The sequence below is a fragment of the Nelumbo nucifera genome, chromosome 1 (genome assembly GCF_055504915.1).
Source record: "Nelumbo nucifera cultivar China Antique chromosome 1, China Antique-T2T, whole genome shotgun sequence".
Lineage (NCBI taxonomy): Eukaryota > Viridiplantae > Streptophyta > Magnoliopsida > Proteales > Nelumbonaceae > Nelumbo > Nelumbo nucifera.
In genome coordinates this window covers 173,656,475-173,676,476 of record NC_142649.1, presented here as the reverse complement: position 1 = coordinate 173,676,476, position 20,002 = coordinate 173,656,475, and the positions used below count along the sequence as shown (strand labels likewise).

The following is a 20,002-nucleotide window of genomic DNA, read 5'->3' as shown; positions in this document are numbered from 1 at the left end:
TGCTCTTAAGTGGTATGGGATTGATAGAGAATGATTTGATGACGAAATACCAGCTATCTCACTGTACATGAAACCAGAAACACAGGAAATGGAGGAAATTGAGAAAAATTATGAACTCCCTCTTCATTTTTATATTAAATTTTCCCTTTCTACATTGCTTCCCCTCGATGCAGCATGACTCATCTTACGGTGCACAGTATGCCAACCAAATTCACTGGAGTGCCAATGCCACCAGAAATCACAGCTCATCTTTTGGTGTATGGAAGCACTCTTCATCCCAATAATAAGGGAACTTCATTTTGGCTGCAGTGTGGGGCATTATCCAGTCCTCGTATATAAACCTGAAAATAACAGATAAATAGATTTTAGACCACTACCACAACAGATTCCAAATGCTGCCACCACCAATTCACAAAATGGGTAGCACCGCTGAACTCGGCTTTAGTCAGTGCAAGGCCCATTTGAACAGCCTTTATGGCCTCGCATTGGGAATATCTCCCCATGAAATAAAGTAGATAGGTACAGAGACATTCCCAATGCAAGGCTGTAAAGGCTGTTCGAACACCGTTCGAACGAGCCTTGCACTGACTGAAGCCAATATCAGCACCGTTGCTCCAAGATGGGGGCCGGTATGATGAGAAATATACTATTTTATCATCCTCTGATAATATCGGAACATGCAAAGTGATAAACTAAGGAGATTACTAACACTTTCACTGGTGGACGAGATATTACTACTAGAACCTGCAAATCCTCATCCTTATTCGTGTTCCAGATCTGCAACATGTCAAATGAACAACCAAGCAATGTGTCACCTTATTAATAACTAAGATCATGGCTAAATAATACAGTAAAAGACCTTTAAAAGGAACTACCATAACTAAATAGAACAACCTAGGGCATTCAATAGCACAATTGCCATTGTTTTTTTTTTTTTTGTGAAACATATTAAGAATTGAGAATATGCATTCATGTTACACTCTTCTTCAAGGGCTACAACTGCAACAAAAAAAGCACTTTCATGGTTAGTCATATATAGCCCAACGAAGATGACAATTATTCAGATCCTCTTGGTCTAGCCACCTTAGGAAGTGTATTCTGGAATTATCCAAGCAAAAAAACCTCATAACTCTGATCCAATGGAAAAAATGCTCGAATGAAATGGGAGCTTGACTGTAAGCCATTCTTCAAGAACTTGAGTACTTGACATTCTCAAGTACAAGTTAAAGGCATTTTGTTGGTTATCGTGGCCAAGTAGATTTTTTTATTACTATGGTGACCAAGTAGCTGCCAATGAAAAAAAGGGAGTTGGCATGCTTGAATAAACTCATAGGAGACCTTTTAGATAATCTTGCATTATTCTCTTGTTAAGACAATTACCTCCGAGCAATGTTAACAAATACCATGTCTAGGTTAAACAAGACTACTAATCTAAAGTAAAAATAAATAAATAAATAAAAATAAGCAGAGGCATGTTTTAGTCTGACATGCCTTGATAATAAATCTTGATGAAAACCTGATTTTTGAAGTAATATTATTCACTTTTAATATGTTCAAAAGATTATGGAGTAAGGAATATTAAAATAGTTGGAATTGGTGGCTTCCCCTCAGACGCAGCTTCATCTTCTGTTTGTTTCAGATCAGAAAAAAGTGCAGATTCATCTTCTGTGGCTTATTGATTTCTGATTTTATCTGGCTTATAAGTTCTACTGGAAAGGTTTGCTCCTGTTTTATTCAGTACTACCCATTTGACATTATTCGTGCCTATGATTAGCTCTTTTGATTGCTCATTATGAACATACAGATAAGAGAGGATTAGAGAGTATCTTCACAGTTTAGTAATCTAGTATTTCTTGTCATCTTGAATTCATCACAATGAAGGTTCAACTCGAAACTTTTGCAGTGTAAATCAACATGGGAAAGTTTTTTTATAAAGAATTAATCTCCCGGTTACATCCATTGTCCCAACAATGTACCTTAGAATTTTCAAGAGTTTGCATGGAGGTTTTCAAGCTAAGAATTAGAAGTCTGAATGAAAAAACACTTAGACAATTTATTGTCTATGAAGTTGAAGTCTTTTTCAGCCATTCATTTGAAATCAGTTTGAATAAGCTACTACAAAACCTAAATGCAAATCTAATAAGGCTCACTTATTTCATCCTCAAGGAAAATGAAAAACCAAGAAAAAAAATAATCTTACAACAGATGTAAACCCTATTAATATTTTGGATTTTGTTCTATGAGCTCATGCTCCATTGACATGCTTGCACATGCGCATGGGTTGTTTGGTGAGCTTTCCTAAATGGGCTAGGAATCTTCCACAATGCAACTTCATTAGGAACTTAGAATAAGTTTCTGTATTCCTCTCTGCACCTGGAAAGAATTTTAGCCAACAAGGCCTTGCCATGTGTTCAAATAGACATCCTTTTATAGATTAGTAAGTGTGCCCATGCTTTGCATGTGGCAATTCTACGTGATGATAATGATAGTAATAATGTACCCAAAATTTTCTATAAACTTGATGTATTTTTTGTTTTTTATTATTAATCGGATTCAGATTGTAAAATCTAAATCTGATTACATAAACACCTCATACAAATATATGATAACCAGATCGAGTTGTGAAGTTTCAAGTATCATTGATAGGCCTACCTGCTTGACTAGACTCTTCTTTTTGTAATGTTTTATCTTTTCGGTGTATCTTTTTTTTTCGTTCATTTATTTAAAAAAAAAAAAAGTTAGATTTAAATAGAAGGAATTCAATGAGATGAAAAGTAGTTCAATTTACAATTTAAACCTCACAGTTAAATAGGGACTAAATTAAAAAATGAGTATTTTAGTCAAAAGAAAGTTTCGCAATCTTATTCATACTTTAATAATAGTGTAAATATAGAATTATAGATGTGTTCAAGTTTTTCTATAATTTTTTTATTTCTGTATATAAAAATAATTCTGATATTTCACACTTGCTTTTTGTTTAATATGATAAATATATGATACTATACATGTGCCTGAATTTTTTTTTTGCAAAATTTATGTATTTTTTCATTTTTATATTTTATTAGTTTTTATTATTTATTTATGACATTAAAGGTTAACAAATTTGACAGAAAAGTTGAACTATTGATCTTTACGAACCAATAAAATAATTTCATTTTTGGTCAGTTGTAAATTACGTATTTCATTTTTATTATCAATAAAAATAATTCTTGTTTATTATAATTATTTTTTTAATTTGATTAATAAAAATATCATAAATGTGTTTAATTTTTTCTACATTTTTGTAGTTTTCTATATTTATTTCTATTTTAAAAATTTTATTGCCTAACTATGACTTCATAGGTTGATCAATTTGATTCAGATGGTTGAATTGCTTAGCCACCACTTGGATAAAGAATGGTTTTGTTTTCAGTTTTAAAATTTATGGGTTTATATTGTTAAAATATTGAAAAACTAACTTAAATACAGGATTTAATAAAAGAAAATAGGAGTTAATACCTTAAATATAAGACTTAATGAGAGGGGATTAAATGAGGTGGAAAGTAATAATTGAAGTTACATTTTCAACCCTTACAATTAGAGATAGACTAAATACACAAATATGGGCATTTTAGTAGCCATTAAAGCTAGCATTAAAGTAGTAATAAAATGACTTTTATACCATTTCTCAAACAAAGAAATAAAGGGTAATTTTAATCCAAAAAAACTTTCACTTTGCATCCACACTTTTATATATAGTATAGATAAATTTTATATCTAAAAATGTAAAAGTGCAGATGGTTATTGCTGATTGGAAAACCTCCAATACAATGTGCCCTATAGGGATGATATGGGTTGTGGAATTGAATATGTGGCCAATAGGGGTGATCATGGGCCAGAATAGGCTGGGCTTTGGGACTATGACTTTAAATATAAAAATAAAATATGATAGATACATGCATACATAATCTTTTATATTATATAACATATATGCATAAAATTTATGCTATATAATATAAAACATTATAAATAATTGTCACATTACAATGTTTATATAATATAAAATAACACAGTCACATATATGGGTAAACTCCATACCCACCCTCCCTACACTATGGGGATTAGGGGGTGTTTCACTTTAACTACCTAAACTTTATTTTGTGCCAAATTCCCTCCAAACCATCAGAAGCTAAGAAAACAAACACCTCTGTTTAGCATTCCATCAGGAAATGAATGGAAAACGCCCCTGTGCACATCATGTGATGTCTTACACATTTTTGCCCAAATTACTCTTTTGGACAAGTTCGTCCTTGTCTTCATTTTGTGCTACTTGTCTTTAAAAATAATTTGATGAGATTACCTGTCCTGTTCAAGGAAAAGGTGTCTCTTTCTAGTTTCAAAATATGAAATGAAGAAGATAAGGGAAAAATAATCCAAAATGGCAATTTGAGCATTTAAAAATGTAGCATTTTCCATCCATTTTCTTGATGGAATGCTAACAGGTGTTTATTTGCTAAACGTGTGATATATAGGAGGGAATCTGGCACAAAATGAAGTTTAAGTAGTTAAGTGAAACACCTCCCATGGTGTGTGGGTGGATGGGTGTGTGCCGGGCTGGAAATGATCACCCCTAGTGGCCAACCCGATGTGTCTGGATTGGCAACAAGATCCCTCCATGTTGCAAAAATAGATGAAATCGTGTGTTGAATCTTCATATTTGACATGATTGTGATACCTTATAAAAGATTAGTGACAAGACTAGAAAGGACAGAATTGATTTAAAGACTTGAAGTTTGATAGGAAAACATGGATGTTCAGTTGGGCCAATTTTAAGTTATTGGGCCCAGCCTTTTATTTTTATTTTTAAGTTGTTAAGCTGGGAAGTTATTAGGCCTTAGCCCCATTAGTTATGTTATTTTTAAGTTGTGACTGTTCAGCTACTTTAAGTAGCCGCCCTACTAAGGGTATTCTTGTAATCTTTCATTCTTTTATTTTAAGTATAGAAATCAAGAGGGATTGGCGGCTAGATCTATTTCAATTCTGTGACATCCCACTCTCTTTTCTTCTTCTCTCTTCTTCTCTACTGCTGAAACCTTTTAGCTTCTTCTACTTTTCTACACAAGGCATTCATCTGAATCAGTTATGCAATTTCTACTTGGTATAAGAGCCAGGTTGAAGGTTTCTTGAGCTGCTCTATCATGCCTAGATCGGCCAACTGCATGGTGATATGAGAGGCTGATCGAAGACCTCAGGTAAGCCCAGTTTTAGGATTTTTTGGTGGATCTGTTTCGTCCTGTAACTAGTCTAGGGTTTCCCATCAAATTCAGGAAGAACTGGAGAAAGGGAAAGAGTCATAATTTTTGTAGGATTCTTCAATTTTGACCTAGGAAGTGAAGCTCTAATTTTTTAGGGTTCCTTGGAGTTTTCTAAAGGGGGCGATTCAAGTCCCATCTGTTTTGGAAGCCTTTGAGGGAGTGGCTGCTTTTTCTCTCTCTTCTCTCATCCCGTGAAAAAGGAAACTTTTGTGAGAGGACCACCTAGGGTTCCACAAGGGTGTGTGTGGTGCCTGAAGGGGATTATTTCTCTTTTCTTCATCTCGAAGTGATTTTTTAACTCTTTGTTGGGAGTAATGGAGGGTCACGGAGTTGAAAACAAACCGGGAAGTGAAACAGGACAATGGGGAGGAGGTATCGGAGACCTTTTCGGGGCTGGGACCATCACTACAGTTAAGTTGGATTGTATAAACTTTTTAGAATGGTCACAATCTGCAAAGATGGCCATTGGTGCTCGTGGGAAGTTGGGGTATGTTACTGGTGAGGAAGTGAAACCTGAGACTAATAGTTCCCGGTGGGTACAGGAAAATTATATGGTAATGGCTTGGCTGTGCAATTCTACGCTGCCCCATATAAGTAAATTTTTTTTTGTGGGCAAATACAACTAAGGAAATTTGGGATGGGGTTGCAGAAACCTACTCACAGAGTGAGAATGTTGCTAGGGCCTATTAGTTGAGGAATCAGGTTATTGCTACCAGACAGGGAGATAAACCTATTGTTGTTTATTTTTCAGCCCTTAAAACCCTATGGCAGGAGATTGACCATCTGGAGACAGTGGTTTGGGAAACCACTAAGGATGTTGCTGCCTACCAGAAGCTTTTAGAGAAAAATAGGGTTTTTGAATTTCTTGCTGGCCTCAATCCCGAATATGACATTGCAAGGCAACATATCCTTTCCAAGGATAGTGTTACACTCTCTTAAGCATATGCCTTTGTATCGGGGGAAGAGAGTAGGAGGAATGTGATGATGAAGAATTCGGGTCTTGAGGAATCATTCATGGTCAGTACTGTGAAACCTAAACAGAGTGGAGACCGGGGTGGCAGTGAAAGCAAGAAGGAAGATAAGAAGGATCTGATTTGTGACTACTGTAAGAAGCCTAAACAAACGTGAGATACCCACTGGAAGCTTCATCCTCATCTTGTGTTGAATAGACTCAAAAACAAGAAGGGAAATGTTAACATGGCAGTCACTGGTGACTTACTTGGCCCCCCTACTACAGCTACTTTGGAGTTTGTTGCAGCTGCTGCAGTGAGGGCCAAACTTGAGAGATATGGGCAGTTACTAAATCAGCGGGATACAATCAGCCCTAATCCGGTATCAGGTGGACAGCCAGGTAGAGGTGGTTCTGGTGGTAGACATTCTACTTCCTTTGCTCATACAGGTAATTCACATGCCACTGCAAATTATGTTTCTACTACAAGTAAGGAGGGACCTCCTTGGATTATAGATTTTGGAGCCTTAGAGCATATGGCCCATAGTTCCACTACTTTCTCTTCTTACCAACTTTGCTCTGGCATAGACAGAGTTTCCATAGCCAATGGATCTCATGTTCCCATTGCTAGGAAGGGGCCTGTCAAGATTATTGATTCCATTTCCCTACCCTCTGTCCTTCATGTACCTAGATTGAGTATTAACCTATTATCTGTTAGTAGTTTAACTAAGAACTTGAATTGCTCAGTGATTTTTTCTCCTAGCCATTGTGTTTTGCAGGATCTGGTTTCAAAGAGGACAATTGGGAGTGGTCGTGAGGTGAATGAAATCTACCTTCTGGATGCGCTTCCTCATCATCAAAGTCATCATGTTAACAGGGATTTTGAGTTAGAGTCTGTGGGTCAGATTACTTTGGCATAATCGTTTGGGACATTTGTCTTTTCCTTCTTTGCGTTTCTTGTTTCCAAAGTTATTTGAGTCTACTAATTTGTCTAGTTTAGAGTGTAAAAGTTGTCAGCTTGGAAAACATTGTAGACATTCATTTAAAGCTAGTAATAAAAGGTTTTCATATTCTTTTGATGTTATTCATACTGATGTGTGGGGACCAATATCATGTTCCTTCTATGGGTGGCTACCGATATTTTCTTTTATTTGTGGATGATTTTTCTCAGTATTCTTGGATTTACTTGATGAGATCCCGTGATGAGGTACCATCCTTGGTTCGACAGTTTCATCAGATGGTGCTAACACAGTTTGGGGTACGAGTGAAGGTGTTCAAATCAGACAATGCCAAGGAATATTTTGAGAAGAATCTTGCTTCATATCTGTTAGAATATGGGGTAATCCATCAGAGCAGTTGTTCTTATAGTCCACAACAGAATGGTGTAGCAGAGAGGAAAAATAGACACATTGTTGAGATTGCAAGAAGCATGATGATAACATCTATTGTTCTGGTTCGGTTTGGGGTGATGCAGTTTTCACAGCAGTCTGTCTGATTAATAGGGTGCCTTCTCGTGTACTTGGATTCAGCACCCCATTCAGCCTCCTTTTTCCTGAGGGGGAGATGTTCTACATCCCTCTCAGGGTTTCTGGTTGTGTTTGCTTTGCTCATGTTCTTGGTCCTCAATGCTCGAAGCTTGATCCAAAGGCAAAGAAGTGTGTTTTTCTTGGATATGCAAAAAAACCAGAAAGGGTACTGTTGCTATGAACCTGTCTCTTGGAGTCAGTATGTTACTATGGATGTCACCTTTTTTGAGTCCACATCCTTTTTCCCGAAGGGTTCTTCTAAGGGGGAGTGTTTTGGGGAAGTAAGTGAGCAGCCTATTCCTCTTCTGGTTCCAGTTCCTATGTCCACTCCCTTGCGTCCTGCTTCTCAGTGTTCACACAACAACACCTACGACTTCACAGGGAGGTTTAATCCATTGCAGAAGAACGCACATCACTTCCCATCGATTTCTTGGAGACTCCAGATTCGGCTGACATGGACTCAAGTATTCCTCTTGATCCCTCTAATGTTTCAGTTCCTATTGATTCTACTAATCCCATTACAGACGACTTGTACCTTCCTATTGCACTCAAAAAAGGAAAGAGAAAGTGTACTGCTCATTGTATCTCACAGTATCTATCCTATAGTGGACTTTCTCCTTCTTATCGAGCTTTCCTTTCTTCCCTTGACTCTGTGTCTATACCCAAGGGCTCTCTCCAAACCTAAGTGGAAGACAACTATGCAGGAAGAAATGGAAGCCTTAATTAAGAATCAGACATGGGAGATTGTGGATCTACTAGAGAGCAAGGAGACTGTTGGATGCAGATGGGTTTATATAGTTAAATACAATGCAGATGGAAGTATAGAAAGGTATAAGGCTAGATTGGTTGCAAAAGGGTACACTCAAACCTATGGCATCGATTACTTAGAGACCTTTGCATTAGTTGCAAAGATGACTTCTGTTCAGATCCTTCTCTCTCTTGCTGCTACATACTCTTGGCCCATTTTCCAACTTGATGTAAAAAATGCCTTTCTGAATGGGGATTTGCAAGAAGTGTATATGGATCTTCCTGTTGGTTTCTACAGTCTTCTCCTAGAGCATGGTTTGACAGGTTCAAGAAGGCCTTGATTGCTTCTGGCTATACTCAGACTCAATCAGACTATACTTTGTTTGTAAAGCGGAGGGGGTCCCTAGTGTCAGTTCTGATTGTTTATGTGGATGACATTGTAGTTACAGGAAATGACCCAAGTGAGATTGATAGTTTGAAGAAGAATCTGCATAGAGAATTTGAAATTAAGGATCTTAGGGAGCTGAGGTATTTCTTGGGCATTGAGGTTGCAAGATCAAAGCATGGAATTTTATTTCTCAGAGGAAGTATGTTCTGGACCTTTTACAAGAAACAGGAAAACTTGGAACAAAGGCAGCCAGTACTCCTATTGATCAGAATCACAGAGTTAATGTATCAGAAGGTAAGCTGGTAAAGGACATTGGGAGATATCAGAGACTTGTGGGACGGCTGCTATATTTATATATGACAAGACTAGACATATCCCATGCAGTGAGTGGTGAGTCAATACATGCATGCCCTACGAGTCCAGCATTAAGAGGTTGTTGATAGGATTCTTGCTTATTTAAAAGGACACCTAGGTAGAGGCATACTATTTGTTGACCATGGACAGCTGAAGCTAGAGGCTTACACAGATGTTGATTGGGTAGGATGCTTTGATGACAGAAGATCTACATCAAGAGTTTGCACTCTTGTTGGGGGTAATCTAGTCTTGTGGAAAAGTAAGAAACAAACAATTGTGGCAAGGTCAAGTGCAAAAGCTGAATACAGAGCCATGGCACATGGAATTTCAGAGCTTCTCTGGATCCGTTCCTTGTTAGGAGAGATTGGTGTTGAGGGAGAAGAACCTATGATTTTGGACTGTGATAATCAGGCAGCAATTAACATTGCCCACAACCCAGTTCAGCATGACAGGACAAAGCACATTGAAGTAGACAGATATTTCATAAGAGAAAAGGTGACTTCAAGGGAAGTTTTGTCTCCCATACATTGCTTCTGATTTGCAGCTTGCTGATGTTTTTACAAAAGGTGTTGCAAGAAACAAGCTGGAGCACGATCTACGCAAGTTGGGAATGTGTGACATTTACTCCCAACTTGAGGGGAAGTGTTGAGTTGGGCCGATTTTAAATTATTGGGCCCAGCCTTTTATTTTTATTTTTAAGTTGTTAAGTTATGAAGTTATTGGGCCTTAGGCCCGTTATTTATGTTCTTTTTGAAGGGATGAGAGATCCATCATATGGATGGCCAAACCCTGTAGGAAGGTTGGGAGAAATTTCATAAATTTCTTTACCCCCACCAGGGAATCTTATTCCCAGTTTAGAAAACTGCATTTTCAAGGTTCGTTCTTGTAACCAAACCGGACCAAATCTGAGACTAAGATTAGGGAGGGATATACCTGATACGGAATCCACGCAAAAAGCTTCTCCCAACGTAGGTTTTCATGCCCAAAGAGTGTACTAAATCCTCCCTCCACTAAATATAGCACAGCTTAGGATGAGGTAGGATTAGCAGGTAGTTCTTCACCAAGAACTTGTGATTCTTCAGTAAGAATCGAATGGGGTAGTGAGCATAGCTTCGGAATTGTTTCTTCTATCAAGAAACAATATCAAGATCCAATCTTGATTAGTTTTAAGAAATGGAGATCAAATAGGGTAAGGCGGTAAGAGCAGGGAGAAAAAGAATTGAAGGCAGAAACAATCAAACTGAGTTGTCTTTTGTGTTGTGTGTGTTTTTCAAGTCTGCCCTGCTCTTTATTTATAGCCTTAAAGAGACAACCTCCTAATCTGATTAGGAGTCTCCTAATCCAAATCTTTATTTGGATCCGAACTCTTTAAGTGATAAGGATTATCCCTTATCTTATCTGCAGATAAAGATCAGCTATTCCTAATCAAATTAGGAGTTCCTTGATCCAAATCTTTATTTGGATCTGGACTCTTTAAGTGGATAAGAGTTAACCTCTTATCCTTATTTGTCGATCCATACCCAGATTTGCCCCTATTTAATTAATCCAATTAACCCAGTTCGAAATGGGCTTTAGGCCCATTAAGCTTTCAGGCTCACTTCCTTTTAATCCTAGCTAGCTTGGCTCTCTTTGTATGGCGTGGGACCCTATCATTTATCTACACATCAACCACATGGGTTCAACTTAGCCTCTGTTACAAGGCATGGCCGAATTCACTACTGAATACAATGAACCCCTGAGTCCATCACTATGGGCTCTTAATGGGCCCAACATTTACACTAAATGGTCATTGGGTCCAGCCATCTTATGAAGGCCCGAGGACTGTGGGCAGATGCAAGATTAGCCCATCAGGTATAACCCTCAATGGTCTTACACTTAACCTCTCAACCCTTAATGATCAAACACTGCCCGACAAGAGAGGACCTCTCCCTCGGCTGCAAGGTACAGTGCTGCACTCTCTACTCACATGAATCCCGGGAATTAAAACCTTTTGCAAACAATTTGAAACCATAATATAAAAGTATATCTCTATATAAATATACTTTGCAAAACCAAATTTCAAACACATTTGAAATCCACTACCGGTAGTTTAGGTTTCCATCAGAGAGAGTGCATTTCCCTGATCATTCACTTTGTCCGACAAAGGGGCTAATCCTGTCACTATGATCACCCACTCAGATGAATTCTCGGACTATCCCAACATACCCAGGTTTTGACCCCCTCTAAGAATCTCACTGATTGGCACATCAAAAACAACCCAATCCGACACCTAATGCAGTACCATAATCGAGTCTAAGAGTTAAGCGTAACATTATAGTTTTGCCCATCTGTCTCCAAGGTCCAGGGCAATATTGGAATTTGGTCCGATTCAGGGTTTCAAGAAAACCTACACTGCATGTACCTCAGGTCTCACCCTAGTAGTTGAGACAAGCCACCCCAACCAACTTGGCGGCACATCAGTGTCAGCCTTGGCAGGATAAATCTCCCCAAATCTATCCAACGGCTGTGAAGATTCTAAACTAGCATGAGTCTCATATGTGTTCAGTTTAAGGGTATTTCACAGAAACACACCACAATAACATGAATCAAATATGTACTTTATTCATTTACAAAAAATGTCATAATGTACATCATGCTGATTGGAGCTAAGGGCATACACTGTCTAACAATTTTTAAGTTGTGACTGTTCAGCTACTTTAATGTACATCATGCTGATTACCAAGGGAATTCTTGTAATCTTTCATTCTTTTATTTTAAGTATATTAATCAAGAGGGGTTGGCGGCCAGATCTATTTCAATTCTGGTGACATCCCACTCTCTTTTCTTCTTCTCTACTGCTGAAACCTTTCAGCTTCTTCTACTTTTCTACACAGGGCATTCATCTGAATCAGTTATCAGCAATTTCTACTATGGACTTTGATATAGAACAATGGTGAGACAGAAGTCCTTTTTTGTCAATGTTGCAAGACTTGAAGTTTGGGACATGTTTTTCTCACATCTCATCTTGAATCACAACATTTTTTGTTGAACAAATCACAACTTCAACTGGTGACTTATCTTTGGTAATCTACTGGTCTGATTTTATTTGATCATAAATTCTCTATTTGTCAGTTCCAACACTTCATTCAATTTGCATTACTCCCTGCTTCTTTGAATGTGTCTGCAGCTCCTTTTTTTTCTTTTGATCAGATAAATTTCATTAAAGAAGAATCACTGCAACAACACAGTGGAAATGGAGCAGTGCAAGAGGATAAAAAAGAGACAGACCAGCTCCAAAGAAAAGAGCTCTAACAAAGAAGAACACAAAGAAAGAACAAAGGAAACAACATAAAAAGTAAATCAAGTGTTACAAGTTTGTCCCCAGTCCTAGACAACCACCCCAATCAAGCAAACTCTTCTGTACCCCAGCCTTGGCTAAGGAATCGGCCAAGGCCATTAGCACTTCTAGGTACCCACTTGAATTAGATATTCAATAAGGATCCCAAGTGTTGTGCCTGCCTCACCAGAGGTCTGACTCCAGGCAACCAAATCCTGCTTCTTCAGTGAGCTAATTAAAGTTTGACAATCACTTTCCACCTCCACATTTTTTAAATCCCTTAATTTCATCAATTCCAAACCTTGAAGTAAAAACTTCGGTTCAGCTCTTTGAGAATTGCCAAAACCAATAGGCCCAGAAAAGCTTAGCAAGTTACATCCATTATGATCTCTGACCACACCCTCAATACCTGAATTACCCGGGTTTCCAAGACTGCAGTCATCAAAATTCAGTTTGAGTTTGTCTACTATTGGAGCACACCAACTGATCCCCCCTCCTTGGTTTACTGCCCTGAAAATCAGCCACAGATTTCTATTCCCTTAAGAAATCATTTAGGGACACACCAAGTCCCAGTGGACAGCTCTGATCATAGTTAGTTCAATTAACTGCTCCATACTCCTTTCCCTCTCAAAATTCTGGTGTTCCCTTCTTGCCATATACTCCACAGTACAGAACCTTAACACATTGCCACAAAATCTTATCTCTCTTTGTGCAGCAATCAGTTTGTGCTAAACAGCTCTTTGACTTCTGATGGAGGCACCCAAACATGCCCCAAAAGAGAGAAAAAATGGGTCCACAGTTAGGTTGTAAAGTATAATGCACCGAGAGATGGTTAGTGGTTTCCCCATTTCTGAAGCAAAGGATACAAATATGAGGTAAGAGACATCAGTTCTTCTGCTTATTCTGAAGCCTTTCACAGGTGTTAATGATTTGGATGGCAGCTTCCCAACAAAAAACCTTTACTTTTGGAGGAATAGGGCTGCCCCAAACTTCTTTTGCAGGGAAAGGGTTTGGTTCATGATATTGAAGAAAGGTTTGGAAGAAAGAGGCATAAGAGAACATCCCATTAGAGTTGGGTTCTCACACACTCTCATCCATTTTTAAGGGATCTGATGAGGGGTGATTTGGCCCTCCAGTGATATCCCGCCACAAGGCACCTCTGAACCATTGCATAACACCTTGGTGTCACGTAGGCAGTGACGTGTCTGTACCAAGCTAGTTGGATTCACCTCGAAGCCTCCTTGGACGCACCTCAGACGCCCAGCATTACCTCGGCACCTTGGCTAGGGACGGCTTTATGTGGCGTATGCACCTTGGCAGGATCAGACTAGGGACCTTGGCAAGAGGGTGACCTCCCTCCGAAGAGTAACCAATCAGACCGAGGTCGGGGTGGCGACCAACTTCCACTCGTGTGGCTTATCGTCTCTAAGTCATCTGAGACCACGCTGCCTGACCGATGAGGCTGACTTCCATGCCGCCTGCTTTGGAGATAACTGCTATCCGTGTAAATCACCTCCAAGCGTGGCAAGCCAATAAACCACATCCTCCCGGGGATTTCAGATGCGCAACGTGAGACTCACGACTACCTGCGCATATTTTGCTCTTAGACTCTAGCTCTCTTGCTTTCTTGCATTCTCAACACTCATCGCTGACTTAAGTATCAGAGTGCCCACCCCAGGTACTCTGATTGTTTTCTTACAGCTCAGCCAGCCGACCTTGTCAGCTCGACGTCTGAGCTGTCCTCCAGCAGGGAGCACTAGATCGCGCACCATCAGGATTCAAACTTATTTGTTAAAGAATATCAAGAAGAGAGGTCATCTCACCCATTTCTTGCTCTCTCAAAGCTCTTCTCAAACCCAAATCCCAAACCCACCCTCTTCCATCATGAGTTACTAGGTCAACAATAGGTTTGCTTTTTAGGGTAGAAAGGTTATAGATTCATGGGATGCTTGACTAAAGATAATAGTTCCCCACCATAAGCCTTCCCAAAACTTCATCTTAGTTCCAACAATAGCATCATACCTTCTAAATTACAAGAAGGTTGGGAGTAAGGCCATAATTGCTTTCCATGGACTTAGAGTGGAATTTTTGGCAAGACCAAAATCCCAACCATTTTGATGAAGACCATGGATGCTTTTGATAACCAAATTCCACAAAGCTTCTAGTTCATTGGGAAATCTCCAAAGCCTTTTACCTAAAAGAGCCATTTTTTTTCTTTCAACTTACCTATACCTAGACCTCCGTTCTCTTTATTTTTGCACACCTGTTCCCAATTTAAGAGGTGATCTCTCTTTTCACTTCCCAAGTCCCACAGAAAATCCCTAATAATTTTTTTTTTTTTATTTTCTACACAACTTTCATGAGAGCCTTAAAGACTGTGAAGAAGTAGATAGGTAGGTTAGAAAAAGTGGGTTTAATCAAAGTCAGTCTCCCACCTATTGAGAGAGAATTCTTTTCCCAATTATCTAATTCTCTTAAGAATCTCTCAATTATTATTTCCCAAAAAGACTTATCACAAGGATTGCCTCATAGGGGAAGACCAAGGTACTTCAAAGGCTACAGCCTAATTGCATAGCCCAACATTGTAGCACACTCCTCCAGCTCTCTTTCTCCCATTTGTAACCCTACCAAACTACACTTTGCCAAATTTACCTTCAGGCTTGACACTCTTTCCACGATCTCCAAAATTCCCCTACTCCTACAGTTCTTTTCCCACATAGTCTTTTATTTTTTTCGCTAAATAAACAAATAGCATGTTCCATCTTTACAAGATGTGGTTCATCATAAGTAGACAATGTAATTGCAATTGTACCTTTCAATTCATCAACAGTCTTCAATTTCACAAATAGAGGAAGTAACTCTCAAGGTTTATCCCACTGCAGTTGTTCCATTAGCACATTAAAAGATTTTTCAACATTCACCTCTTTAACCAACTCATCAACCACTTTACCATAATCATAGTTTTCAAGGTGTCTAGGCGATTTTGGGTGACACCGGTATGCCTAGTCACCTAGGCAATAAGAATTTCATAATATAAAGAACTAACCTTTGTCTAGTTCCCTAGTTTTATATACCATTCAGCATGTATATTAATTGAAAAAATAGGGATTCTCTTTATTAAGAACATAAAATTTCTTTTAAAAATGTGGCAAATCATCACATCTAAAAGATAAAAATCTTTTACGTATATTAATTTCATCATTTTCAAAAATATTTCTACTGTAACAAGTATTTAATATAGCAATTTCATATCAATTAGCAGCTAAAGAAAGTTGTTAACTTTATATGACAAATATTCAAGATGGAAAGTAAAGTAGAAAAAACAAGGATGGAGTTTCTGTTCTATTTAATTGAAGAGAGAGAGAGAGAGAATAGAAAAAAAAAGAACCTATCTATACTTCTATTCTTTATTTCCTTCTTTAATAAGATACAAAAATGTAAATGATATTATATAAGGCGCCTGCCTTGTCATTTTTGTCGCCTAGGCTGGCGCCTAGACACCTAGCAAGGTGCCTAGTTGCTATAAGTCAAGGCATTTGGGCAAGAAGCCTAGACAAGAGTGCCTAGTCACCTAGGTGATGCCTTGGCAACTATGACCATAATGAGAGGCTGTTAACTGTACATCTGGTAAGTTCTTGGTAAATCAACCTAAGCCATAGCTTCATCTTTAAGCACAATCAAGAAGTGTATGTTAACCAAATAAAAACTACTTTTGTCAAATCTATTGTCTAGTTGAACTGAAATAGATTGAAGACATCCTTCCAACTTTGAAATTCCATGTTGTTGACTTTTTGTTCTTCACCTTTGTCTCTCACATGGGTTAGTTATCATGCCAATATCATAAAATGAGAATTCCAACTGCCTGACTTTGTCTACCATCCTATTAATCCATTGTGCATGGATAACATGGATTGTATGGACATAACAGAATGCTCATTTTTTGAAACAAAGCATCCAAGGACGACAAAAAGGAGGTGTTGAGGCAGGTGGCAGCAGAACTATTTTTTATGTACTTTTGTACATGGTTGAGAATATAGTTGCTTGAAAAGATCACAATGGGGAAATGAATTCCATTATGTAGTTGCCTACTGTACATAGGGTAATAGATTCACACTTCACTTCTTTGACAATTCAACATAGTGAAAACAATTATAAACAAAAGGGAACCAGCAACTCTTTTTGGTTCCTACCTGATTCCTATAAAAGAATTTGATCTATTGAGCCTATTCATTTTTCTCATCTACATCCCTCTTTTTTTCAACCTCTCTTGATGGTTCCTCACCTCTTCCACACAAGAAAGGAAAATATCCATTTCCTCCCAAGGTAAGGACATTCATGTGATAAGAAGCTAGTGGGAAGATAAGGTTCTATTCTCCCATATTTGGTTATTGACATTTTGTTCCCAAAGGAAGTTATTATTGTATTTCATCAATTTCAATACTTGAAGGAAGGCCAGACTTAATTGCTAAAATCAACTAAAAATGATGTAGTAGGACTAATCTTGAAATGTCAAGCAATATGATGCAGATATGATCTCTCTAGAGGATGCTTCCCCAAGCAATTTTCCAGACTGTGGAGAGAAAAGGAAATAAAAAGATATGGAACAACATTGTTATCATTTTGTATTTCATAACAGAGACATGTATTGTGTTGAGGCCTCAAGTTGTTAAATATTGATGGCATTGTCCTTTTCTTTTCCCATATGTGCTTGGTAATGCAGTTTTTCCATTAATTCCATTCAATTGACGAACCTCCTAGAACAATAAAAATTAAGCAAAACTCAGAAATAAGAAGATAACATCCATGCTATTAGGACTGTTGGAGTAAAGGAATTCTGAACCACAGACAAAGTGATTCTGAAAACCAAATATTTCAACACCAGAGGAACAACATCAAACTATCCTAACCACAATGGACAACCCAAAATTGTGTAACTCCTCTATGACCCACAAACTTCCTCTATTTTTCACATTTCTCCCTCTACTTCTAGATCCCTATCCTCTGCCACCTTGCACAGATGGACTTTTCAGCACCAACTTGAAGCTCTGGTCCTATTCTGTAGTAGAATTATGATCTTGCATACCTCTAATTTTCTGCCACCTCTTTCTTACAATCTCTTGAAGAACTATACAGTGTGACGTTTACCCTTAAGCGAATATATCACCTAAATACCTCCTAAGTTGTGCTGATGTCTGCAACTGTAATCTTACCCAACCTCTTCAAAATCTTGAAATGATAATAGGTAAACCACGGTAAACTTCATCTTCCTCAAGAACCACCACTGCAAGATGACTCTCTTCTAAAGTTTGTGAAGGGAATGCCCACTCAATGTGGAAGTGGGGCAAACCATGGTAAGATTCAACTGCCTCTTCATCAGACACTTGAAAAAAAGAGATCCATTTGGTCTTTAGTCTCTGTTAGAGTCAATAATTCACTAATATGCATGTAACTTTGACATGGCTATGATTCACAAGGTTGACTTACTTTACAATTCATGACCAAAGTTAGGCACTATAAGGTTAATTCATGGGCAAGTAAAATTGAGGAATCTATATAGAAACAATGAAGGAAATAATGTTCAGTTCAGTTTGTGGTTTTCCATACTTTGGATGACTTGAGATTGTTTGGACACAGGTCTTAAGTCCATTACACTTCAGTACACATTTATGTTTTTGCTTAATTGTAAGAAAGTTCACTAAATATCATAATAAAATGGTACAAAAACATGCTTGGACTATTACAGGCAAACGAGTAAACTGAAATATGTTTTATTTTCATTAGATGTGCTACCTGATGGACATCATTTACAGGGATATGAAATGTGCTGTTTGAAAAGATGGAATATTCATGTGGTTTTCCTGGGTATTTCTCATGTGAACTTGATGCCAGATAGAGAACCCCACTCCCCTTCAGGACAATAAATACTTCTTCACAGGAGTGCCTATGAATAGGTGTCCGTGATCCAGGAGCAAATGTTTGCAGCCATACCTCAACCTGCAATGATATTGGAAACTCTCAACAAAGTAATGATTGCAAAATTATTTTTCCCATATATTTTTTTTTGATAAATATTATTTTTTTCCATATTTTGTGGAGGAAGAAACGTGTGCCACACATATAATTGGAAGTGCAGAATCTGCAACTTCTCCATTGCAGAAATTTGCCACAAAATTTGCTTCCAAGATCATTCTTACCGTGCTTAATGCTGTGCACAGGAAAATTTTACTAAAGATTAAAGCAATACCTCTTTCATCCCATGCAAAAGTGAACCTGCAACAGTAATATGTGATAAGCCTCCTCTTCCATAGTTACTCTGTGGAAGTTCACTAATATTCCTCACTAACGGTATTCCTGCAATAAGAACAATAAGAAGTCATATTCAAATAGATTGGACGAATATAGTGTATGCTAGTCCCGAGAATATCGATCGCAACTCCCACCATGCTAATCAATAACTATGATTTATTTTACGCTTTTGGCTTAGCTCTTCTATTCCTTATATGCTGCAACTACTCGCTAAAAAACCCAAAAAGAACAAACAAGTTTGTATATAACCCAGTAATTACAGTCCGTAAATGGGTCAATAGATCCACTGCATAGAAATAGAAAATGCGTGAAAGAATAGAATTTCTAGTTCTACTGGACATGATAAGTAAACAGAACATTTGTCAACTACAGAATTCATCAATTCAAAAATCTCGATATATTTATATTTTTGTAATGAATAAATAAGTCCAAAGCCAATTACAGCAACCAGGAAACTCAATAGCACGAACAACAAGGTAATCCAAAACAAAGAACTGCAGAAGAAAAAAAAAATCAAGCGCAAACACAAGACCAGAATATGAAAATGAAAAAAAAAAAAAGATAATTAAGATGGAATTCACCTTTGGTGGAGCAGAAAGAAGCTTCAGCAGTAACAGACAACAAAAGGAAAAGGAGAGGAATGAAATAAGATCCGCTCATCTTCTTTCGTCACTCACCAGCAGCAACGATTACAGATTAGTGAATGGGTCTTCTTCGAGTTCCCCTTACCCATATATTATACCGGGCCCGGGAAGATGCCGATTGGCGATTGCCAATGGCACGAATACTTTGCTACTTCGCTTTGCGCAGAGTTTACTTCCGCCCCTGTACTTCAATTTGCGACACAGTCCCCTGAACTTTTACATTGTGACAAATATGCCCTCAGCCGTTAAGTTAGATGACGGAAGGCGTTAAATTATCAAAATGCCCCATTAAATTTTCTCTATTTTTTTTTCTTAGCATTTTTTCTTAAAACCTGACCCAAATGGAGATATGTTGCTTCAACAAAGCAACCGGAAAAACAACATATTCTGATTTTCGAGGCAAATCGTATCGTCTCGGCCACCAGATCCCTGAATATCATTCGTTCGATGTCCAACACCATCTACGGCCATATCCTTG

The 20,002-nt window shown here is 38.0% G+C and overlaps 1 protein-coding gene across 1 annotated transcript; it reads right to left on the bottom strand.

Moving 5' to 3' along the window:
• ABP1 (endoplasmic reticulum auxin binding protein 1) lies at positions 1-19,676 on the bottom strand. Its single transcript, XM_010257518.3, has 5 exons — positions 19,462-19,676; positions 18,819-18,925; positions 18,365-18,568; positions 710-777; positions 1-341 (listed from the first exon to the last, which is right to left on the bottom strand). The coding sequence occupies exons 1-5, from the start codon at positions 19,538-19,540 to the stop codon at positions 239-241; spliced, it is 561 nt and encodes a 186-aa protein (XP_010255820.1). The 5' UTR covers positions 19,541-19,676; the 3' UTR covers positions 1-238.
• Positions 19,677-20,002: the final 326 nt, after the last annotated feature.

Coding starts and splice junctions, on each gene's coding strand:
- ABP1 (XM_010257518.3), bottom strand. CDS start 19,540: ATGAGCGGATCTTATTTCATTCCTCTCCTTTTCCTTTTGTTGTCTGTT. Junction 18,926..19,461: donor TTCTTTCTGCTCCACCAAAG/GTGAATTCCATC, acceptor TTCTTATTGCAG/GAATACCGTTAGTGAGGAAT. Junction 778..18,364: donor CTGTAAATGATGTCCATCAG/GTAGCACATCTA, acceptor GACATGTTGCAG/ATCTGGAACACGAATAAGGA.